The 10,598-nt window shown below is 30.8% G+C and overlaps 1 protein-coding gene across 1 annotated transcript; it reads right to left on the bottom strand.

Moving 5' to 3' along the window:
• Positions 1-875: 875 nt before the first annotated feature.
• Positions 876-1,372, bottom strand: LOC149555952 (S-adenosylmethionine decarboxylase proenzyme-like). The gene has a single exon (XM_089833706.1). It carries the CDS (start codon positions 1,350-1,352, stop codon positions 876-878), a length of 477 nt encoding a protein of 158 aa, XP_089689832.1. The 5' UTR covers positions 1,353-1,372.
• Positions 1,373-10,598: the final 9,226 nt, after the last annotated feature.

Consider the following 10,598-nt stretch of genomic DNA (forward strand, 5'->3'; position numbering starts at 1 on the left):
GACTGACGAAACCAAATAAAATCATAGCTAGCTAAAAAAAAACCTGCCATAAGTTCTCAGCGACAAGGAAAAATAGGTAATGTAATGGCAATGGAAATCTCAGGAAAAATAAAGGGATATGGATTCATTGACATGCATAGCTCAGCTGTCAAACATAAAAAATTTCCACAATATATGGATAGTAAAAAACATGATAGTTGGAAGCTGACACAAGAAACTAAGTTTTCAAATTTGCAAGCAAGATCACTGTCTCGACATCCATTTGATAATGCTTTGGCTTCAAGAAAATGGCCAAGTGATTGCAGAGAGTTGGAGTGAAAGGATCATTTATCGCAGGTGCAAGGGAAGAACTTAGTCCAGTCAGGTTATGAATATGACACTCTGAACTCACAAAATTCTTGCTAAAATGCTTGAAAGAAGGGAAACATTCGATTCAAGAGAAAATTTATCAGGGGCCCATCTATAATCCGTTCTGTGACCGACTCATCACTTTACTCATCTCTCCGTCAGCTCGCATTTGATCTCATTCAGACAATTATTGTTGCTGATGTAGCAGCTCTGGTCTCCTTGTGGGCAAGGAAGTATAATCAAAATATCTCTTTTGTGAAAACCTCTTGTGAGATTGATGGAGATGATGACGAGCCACAGCCATTTAATGGAGTAGAAGACGCTGATGTTGATTGTTGGGCAGATTTCAATATGGTAGGAAGGTTAACGACACGTGGTTGTGAAGAATGGATTTGTATTCCACTTTTATGGGTGGATGTTTTAGTTGGAATTTCATCATTAGTTTTACCTTTATCCTTTTCAAAATTTGTAATGTGGGCTTTGGCAAGAGCTAAAAAAAGGAAAATAACATAAGAACAGATACCATGTTAGTTATAATTCTTTTCTGAATCTCCCATAACATATGCTTTTCCACCAGAACCAAGCATTCCAAAATACTTCTCCAGATATGCTATTTCCTCAGCAAAGCTACGATGAGGAAAAGATTGTGCTCTAGTAAAGATAAAAGTCCCTCTAGTATACTTCACAGCCTTTACAGAGAGAGACAAACCGCTTGCAGCACACAAGATTTTAGGGATTGAAAGTAGCAGCTTTGTGGTTCCACAAGTCTTCAGAACTATCTTGAATGGGTAGATAAACATGCTTGATTCTAAGAGAACATATGAATCAAGATATTCATTTGATAGCTCAGATACAATGGTGCACTCAGCCAGCTTCAAAATTTCATCTAGTTGAGGACGAGTGAGGGCTCTCAGACCCCTGCCCCCGGGATCAGCAAGGAATAGAGTTTGAGAAAAGTGGATCTCAAGTCTTTTTTCGAATCCTTCAAATCCAATTGCGGACATTGTAGGAGGAACACAATCTCCACAAGATGCGACCATTGTGAATTATATTAAAAATTGCTATTCTTACTATTGCCTTTGTAGGGAAGATAGGATTTGATGACACAGTTGTAACGAAAAACTTTCAAAGCATTGGGTATCCTTGTTATGTTCAATTCAATTATCTTGGATATGGCCAATGAATCAACTGAAACAAACAAATAAATAGGAAGACTTCATGATTTCACCAGAAAAACACATATCACGAAAGCTTAAGGATGCGACAAAGGGCAAATGATCAGCCATCGGCACTCACAATTCTCAGGACAAATCAAAAGCATAACAATATAGGGCCGCAAAAAATAGAATAGAAAAATAAATTTCCAACATCACAGAACAAAATAAGCAACAAAAATGAATAATGCACAAGCGAGCTTAGTGCCTCCGCCAAACAGATAAAACCAGCATCCAGTTGAGTAGTTCATGGGAAAAAGACAAAATCCTGTAAATTTTTTGGGTTTAACAGGAATAAAAGTATTTTGATTGCACCATATATCTAATATACTTTAGTCAAACTCTCTCCTACATTTAGTAAATAGATTCCTTACCTAAAAGCACGATTTATAGTCATAGAGTCATTTCTTAAGCAAAAAGTTTTAGAAGACAAACTATGAACGCTTTCTCTCACTTTGAGCGCGAATTTTTGCCCTCGTAAGTAAATGTTATAACCATAAACAAAGTAGTTTAGACAAAACAAGAGTAAAAAAAAAATTGATATCTAGATAGGAAAACCTTTTGGCGGCAAGCCTGCCAAAGGGGGTTAGATAAAAAAAATAAGAAGTAACTTGCACAAATTAGAGCAAACAAAAGTTAAACGGGTTTGGCAGTAAACCAGCCAAATCCAAAAAAAATTCAATTTCTTCCATCTTAAGAAGATTAAAAAAAAAATTAGTGAAATCTCTCTCAAGAGTCTCCTTCGAATCGTACCTTCATGCAAACACTCAAAACAAAGATTAAACTGCTCTGATACCATGTTAGAAATGGAAAAAAAAATTTATAAATAAGCAATACCAGGAAAGAATCTAAGTGAGTAAATGCATGAAAAGATATTACCATAAAATAGGAGAGAGAAAGCTTCAAGCTCCAACACCATGAGACAAGATATTTGGAAAGGGGAAAGCAAAGAAAACCTCTTGTGACATTATGAATGAGGCATGAAAAGCCTAAGAAGGAAGAGAGAGAGAGATAGAGAGCAATGCTCATACAATATTTGAGAAGAGGAAGAAACCTCATTGTTAAATGAGAGAAGAGGGTCATCTCTTAAATAGAGATGAGAGAGAGGAGTTAGAATGTAACTCCCATGTCTATGAATGCCACCATTCATAAGTGTGTGAGGCCAAGTGTGAGATTCCTCTTAAGGAGGAATAATCTAAAATTAAAAATTACAATATATATTTGTCCTCACATATTCCACTAGATGACAAAATAAGATGTAGTGGAAAAAGGACAAAAAAGAAATATATTAAGATACCTTGGCTTATATCCTAATATATTACAACAATAAAGAAAAGAGTTCTAACCTTGGTTTATAAATACACCAAGGAAAGGTTACAACTTCTAACACATCCCCCACCTAAATCCCCCCATTTTTGGGACAAGAACATTTCCAAGACATCTCCTCGATCTTTGGAGATGGCATGGGACATGGGACACTAAGACATCCCCAAAATGTCTAGCAGGCTCCCAAGTCTCACAACACATGCAAACAACAAATTATTCAAATGCAAGTATTAGTTATACTCAGTGTTCCACATGTGATGCATGACCCACCTAAATCCCCCCATTTCTAGGACAAGAACATTTCAAGGACATCTCCTTGGTCTCTAGAGATGGCATGGGGACACTAAGACATCCCAAAAATGTCCAATGGGCTAACAAGAGTCTCGTGACTATCCATGAGACTAACAAGTGCCCCTTGTGGTGGAGGGATGAAAAAGTCAATATCTAAAAAAATAATAGTTTGCATGCCACAATCCTTCCCCTAATGGTCTATAAGCCTCACCCACACCTTAAGCACTCAACAAAAAAATGTAAAAGGCATCTTAGCTTCATTGCAAATATTCACTCTAAAATTTCAAAAATGTTGGCATGGTGTTACCAAAAAAAGTGAAAATAGTTTAAACAAAATGCCCCCCAACCCTATTAGCAAAAAGGTCCAAACCACTTAATACTACCTCTTGACCCAATTGGTGTCTCTGCCCCCAACCATAATTTGATAGTAGATAATGCCGAGATTCAAACTTGAGATGTGGCTTGTGAAGATAATGTTGAGATTCGAATTTGAACTGTTTACCCTAATTTTACAAACCTCTATGGTTTCAGTAGCAACTGAGTAAGTTTGTTGGAGGTAAAATTGAGGGGCATTTGAAACAATAGAGCAAATGGAAGCTTAATTTGTTCTTCTTGCATCACTACTTCGGTGCACTTTCCAAATTCACTCCTCAAATTCATTGCACATCAAGGAGCGCCCCATATTTCATACATTGCAATGCATTAACTTAAAAAGAACTTACCGCCTTTGTGATGCCAAAAGATTTGTATGCGAACCCACCTCCTCCAGCCCAAAAGCGCTTCGACAAAACAAAACAATGAAAACTGTGTTTCAACTTTCATTTTTTTCTAATATAATCTTGTTTTCATTGTTATTTCGACGTCCCATGTTCATTTCTATTTTGACATTTTCAGAAGCATTAAAAAAAAAGAGTCCACAAGCCAATTTGGCTTTTGTCGCTATTTTGACATCCTGTGTTTGTTGCTATTTCGATGAACACGGGAGCATAAAAAAAAGAAGAAGTTCACAAGCCAATTTGGCCTCTCGTTAAAAACTTTCATCAAAAATAGAGGCCAAATGTACTAGTGTTTTGTGGAGGGGTCCTAGGTGAAGATGTATGTCTTTTGATTCCTCTGTCATTACAAAGCATCTCTAACTCATTTGATGTAAATTCTCCTCCTTTTTCAGATGTCAAACATTTCAAATTTTTACATGTTTCCTTCTCAACTCTTGCTAAGTACCACTTAAATATTTGGAAAGCATTGGATTTCTGTTTCAGAAACATAATTGTCATCATTCTAGAATAATCATCAACAAATAACATAATGTACTTATCTTCTTTGTAGCTTTGCACATCAATTGGTCCACACAAATCAATATGAACACTCTCTAATATTCCTTTAGAGGTATGAGTCTTACTCTTAGAACTTGACTTTGTCATTTTGCCTAACTGACATTGTTTGCAAATTATATTGTCAACTTCCTTGAACTTAGGAAAACCTTTAACTCTTCTCATGTTACTGATACTAACCAAGTTATCAAAATTAGCATGACATAACCTCTTGTTCCATAGCCACACAACATCAAATTCTACAACTAAACAAGTAGCATTATCCATATCAAGATAGAACAAATTACCTCTAGTTTGATCACCTTTTCCAATTGGTTTTCTATTAGTGTCATATATCTTAGCAATCTTATTTTCAAACTCAACATTACAACCTGAACTATTCAATTATAACACACTCAACACATTATAGTGAAGTCCTTCAACATAATAAGCATTGTCACATAAAATTTTTTTTGTGAGTTTGATAGAACATTTTCCATTTATCAGACAAGATGCATCATTACCAAACCTTACACTATTTCCATCATAATAATTCAAGGTAATGAACTTAATTTTATCTCTAGTCATGGGATGTGAACACCCACCGTCAATGATCCATCTGTCATTCTTGTTCACACAAGACACCAGTGTAGTTACCTCATCCTTGTCAGATTCATCCTTGATTGCAACATACACTTCATCATCATGATCATTAGATCCATCTTTTGTTTCTTCTTCAGCAATATAGCAAGACTTCTTGCCTTTGTCTTTGTAATCTTTGTTGTCTTCATCTCTTCTAATTTTGTATTTGTCTCCACCTGTGTAATTCTTCTTCTTTGGACATCTAGTAGCAATATGACCAACCTCATTGTAATTGAAACACATGATAGATAATTTACCTTTGAATTTTCCTTTACCTCTGTGAAATCTTCTTGCTAGAAGTGCTTCAAGTTGATCTACATCCTCCTCATCTGTATCACTATCACTGGACACATATTTTGCCTTTTTCTTCTTCTTCTCATTAGGTTCCTTCAATGACAACTTGGTTTTAAAAGTAGATTCAACATTGTCAGGTTTGAAATTATAAAAATTAGATAGTTCAAAATCAGCGAGCCTACCTAGCAGACCTTCAAGAGTCAAATTAGAACTTGGTATACATCTCAGATCTTGTATTGCTGAAACTCTAATAGCATAAATGGGCAACAATGTTCTCGAAACTTTGCTTAGTATAGTCTCATCATCTATTATACCATTATATCCCCTTATTGCATTAACAACATCCTTTATCCTAGAGCAATATTGAGCAATATTCTCACCTTCTTGCATTCTCATATCATTGAACTTGCCTCTAAGACCTTTAGATTTGGCTCTTAGAACATTTGTGTCTCCTCCATAGATAGTGCAAAGAGCATCTCACATTTTCTTTGCACTGTCATAACCCTTGATATCATCAAACTTGACATAACTTAGGGCAAGGCAATCTCCAACATTTTTTGGTTGTGTTCTTTCTTCTTTTTTAGATCTTCAGCAGTTAAGGCTTTAGTAGGGTCAGCATGCTATATTATATTTTAATTAATGAAACTAAGAATTTAATTTTTATATTAAAACTCACATTTCTATAAGAAAAAATGAAATGTATTGAAATATAAAAATATTTTATAAGTAAAACTAATTGTTTAATTTTACACAATTAGAAAAGGTTTACTATTTAATGTTTTGTATTTCCAAAATTTTCATAAAATTAAGTAATTTTTAATTATAAAATAATATCTATATAATTTAATATGTACATTTGTAAATAATAAATAGATGTAATACATATAAATTTGATGTTAATGAATAAATATGATGTAATAAATAAGAAATAAGATATAACTATTTAATTTAAATACATAGTTTATAAAAACTTAATAATAATTTATACATCTTTTAGAATTGATTTTTTTTTGTGTGGTTATTTCTTTAGTATTTTTTGATATAAAATATAATTATTAATTTAATATTAAAATATATATTTAAGTTTTAAATGTATTTAAACTAAATGATAAATTGTTTAAATAAATAATAATAATAATAATAAATGATATAATTTATAAATTGTAACACTTATCAATTATACATATTACAAACACTATTATAAAATATAATTAAAAAATAATATTGTTTAATTTATTTTTATAAAAGTAAAATAATAGTAATAATTTAACTACATTTATTAAAAAAGCAAAATTTTAAAAAATTAAAAATTCAAATACAAAGATATAACATTTTGAAACTATATTAAAAAGGCATATATACATATATATATATATATATATATATATATAATTTAAACTTATGCATTACATTGAAATTTTAGAAACAAGTTATATCAAATAGTCAAAAATAAGCATCAATTTAAAACTAATAAAAAATATATTTAAAATAACAAATTAAAAATATTTAATAGATTGTGATATTAATATTGATGAGGTGGAAGATAAAATGATTGAAAAAATAAAATCTTATCAACTTGTCATAAATGTGAAAAAGATAAAGTTATAAATAATACATTCATTAATGCAAGATGAAGTTGTTAGAAAATATTTGTATTTTTTGTTGAATTTTCTTCCCCACCAAAAATAGTATGGATCAATAAAATGGAAAAAAAGTGTGATTTGTAAAATAATAAAAAATTAGAAAAAGATATAAACATTTAAAATCTCATATAATCTTTTAAATTCTTTGATTTGATTGGTTAGTTTTATTGTCATATTTGCATTGATGAATGCATAAGTATTCCTGCCTTAGTAGAACTAAAAATGTCATTCTAATACGTTCACCTAAAATCAAGCATGTTTCTTTGTAAAATTAACCAATTTTATAATTCTTTCATATTTAATACTTGAGTAGAAAGTTTATAAACTAATATATGTACGAGTATCAATGCACAAGGTCCAATAAATTGTATACGGGTTTAAAGAGATCAAATTTCAGACCTGCCACTACATTTAATACTATTTAATACTTGACCAAGCTGTAATTACCAAACATTTATAATAGGAAGTTTGAAACTTAGAAGGCCGAAAATATGGTGGAGATGCTTGCACGTAACGTAGACATTATATTTAACTCTGCAGCAGTCACTTCATTTGATGATGCCAGGTAACTTAGTTTCCTGACCAGCAATAAATATGTTATGCTTATTTACGGTTGGAACAGTAAGGAAAACTGCAATAGTCATTTACTCGTACCCTACATGTAGGGTATCAAAACTCTGATTGTTCCGTATTTTATTAAAGGAGCAAAAAGAAGAAGTAGATGATAACACATCAGTAAAATAAAGTCATTTACACATGAAGGGCAATCTTAAATCAGCTCACTAAAAAAACTAAAGGCAGAGGCAATTTCCAACATTTTTTGGTTGTGTTCTTTCTTTTTTTAGATCTTCAGCAGTTAAGGCTCTAGTAGGGTCAGCATGCTATATTATATTTTAATTAATGAAACTAAGAATTTAATTTTTATATTAAAACTCACATTTCTATAAGAAAAAATGAAATGTATTGAAATATAAAAGTATTTTATAAGTAAAACCAATTGTTTAATTTTACACAATTAGAAAAGGTTTACTATTTAATGTTTTGTATTTCCAAAATTTTTATAAAATTAAGTAATTTTTAATTATAAAATAATATCTATATAATTTAATATGTACATTTGTAAATAATAAATAGATGTAATACATATGAATTTGATGTTAATGAATAAATATGATGTAATAAATAAGAAATATAATATAACTATTTAATTTAAATACATAGTTTATAAAAACTTAATAATAATTTATACATCTTTTAGAATTGATTTTTTTTTTGTGGTTATTTCTTTAGTATTTTTTGATATAAAATATAATTATTAATTTTTTGCTTGGTCCTTTAGGTAATCTATCCTTGTTACTTTATCATAGTATTGTGCCTATGGTGGATACTTCATGCAAACTAATTTTGCAAACATTAGATCAAAAGCTAATCAAAGGTCATCGCTTTGTCGCTAAAGAAAAGTGCAAGGTTTTTAAGTTTTGTGAAAAAATGAGGTTATGACACGCATCTAGTTGGGCCGTAGAAATATAGTAGTTTGAATGCTTGAATGAGAGCCATCAAATGCATATTAGATCGAGGATTGTCATATAGTCTCTAAAGGAAGATCTGCTAAGTTTAACTAAAGCGACATAATGACAGAAAGAGATGTGGATATTGTGGGGCCAAAGAATTTGCGAGTTTCAAAAGGATGGTGTCATCAGAGGTTAAGAAGTGTCACAGTTTGATTGGATTATAGCTGGGGGTAAGAAGGCTTTTAAGATGTATTTAAGTCATTGATCAGGTTGAGGATCAATGAATTTTGCATCGTCACTATGAGGAAGTGCTCAATTTTTAACTAATACGACAAAGTGAGGTTACGACACATGTCTTGGTGGGCCTTACCCTATAGTGAAGGTCTTATCTTTCATACCATTTGACAAAGTGCAAGGCAGGAGAATCCCCAAAGGAGATGTCCTAGCCCCTAGAAAATAACCACACAGTCAAATATACACAATAACATAGAGATTTAGATCAACACAATGCCAATTCTCATAATACAATTTTCATTCAACATGCCCGATTGTAAGGCCTTCTAGTTATCGTGTATATTTGACTATTGTTCAAAAAGGAAAAAAATGATTTCACATAAATCAGTTAAAATGCTATAAAATTATTTTTATTATTTTAGATTTTAAATATTTTTTAAAAATGTACTTATAAATTACATTATTATAATTTTTTCTTTTAGAAACTTATGTAAATATTAATAATAGCTCACATAATTAACATTAAAATACTTATGTCTTACATTTATTTTATATATTTTAGAGCTTGTATTTAAGTTTCATACTGGCTCACATTAATAAAAGAGATACATATTACCATTTTCATGTAAAAAAATTATTGTTACTTTCATTAAAATGTGGATTAGCACTTGAGCACTCAATTTAATTGAATATTAGTACAAGATATTGGAAATTTAGAAACAACTTTTGGAATTTATCAAGATATATAAATTTTGAAAATTAAAGCACATCCCTAATATATAAACTATCTATATATTTTCATTGGAAAAATTATGCAAACAAAATTATAAAATTGAAAACATTCTTCTTAATATCTATCTCTTTTAAAATTACAAAATGATGTGTGATTAATTCCCAAGACAAGAATTTGTAAATTTAAAATGAAATTTATAGATTAATGATAATATAAAAATATAATTGAAAAATAATGCTCCTTTTAAAAACTTAAGTTTCACCAACTGCCCTCAACTATGGCTAAAAAGGTTGATGGAACAAAAGTATATAAAGATACATATTAACATAAGTTTATTTCATAAAATTGTCCATTTCATAAGTAACTTACATTGAAAATAAACAACAAATATCTAAACCCCTTTATTTAAAACTAATTAGTTAGGTTTGCTCCTTTAAAAATAAAATGTTTTCAACAATAAAGATAAAAGATAGATATGAAAAAATCATTATTTGAAAAGAGTGATAAATTTTGTTTAAACAAATTACTCAAAAGTGTTACAAATATAGTAAAATAAAAAGATTCTTAATGATTCTACAAATCAAAGATTTTAAAATTGAAAAATTATATTAATATAATTATATAATACATTTTAAAATAATTTATATATTATGTTCCTAATAATATAACTAAACTAACAAAGAGGGATTCTGTTTAAACCTTTCAAACTTAAAAAAAATACTTCATTTTTATCGTCCTCATTCTTCGTATTATTATAGAGTTTATTTAATCAACGGATTTATTTTTCCGTTCAGTCTTGACATGACAGACAGTACGATTAGACTTTAGCTGACGTAGTTACGAAGGAGACCGGGTACAACGCCCGCACGTAAGAGGCCGGATGGATCCGGCATGATGGGGATGGCATAACGATGGGGCATGGCGGGGGCATACCCGAGGCAGTCGATCCTCCTGCCTGGGTAGCCGTTGGCCTAGTGAGGACCTTATAAGTGGAGCCGTCCCATATCATTCATTTCTTTTGCCCAAAAGTACTGAAAAGATAGTTGCAATTT

Source organism: Cupressus sempervirens, chromosome 5 (assembly GCF_028749045.1).
Source record: "Cupressus sempervirens isolate cs-2001-9-10 chromosome 5, ASM2874904v1, whole genome shotgun sequence".
NCBI lineage: Eukaryota > Viridiplantae > Streptophyta > Pinopsida > Cupressales > Cupressaceae > Cupressus > Cupressus sempervirens.

Bases quoted from the DNA above. Each gene is read 5' to 3' on its own strand.
- LOC149555952 (XM_089833706.1), bottom strand. From the start codon at position 1,352: ATGTCCGCAATTGGATTTGAAGGATTCGAAAAAAGACTTGAGATCCAC.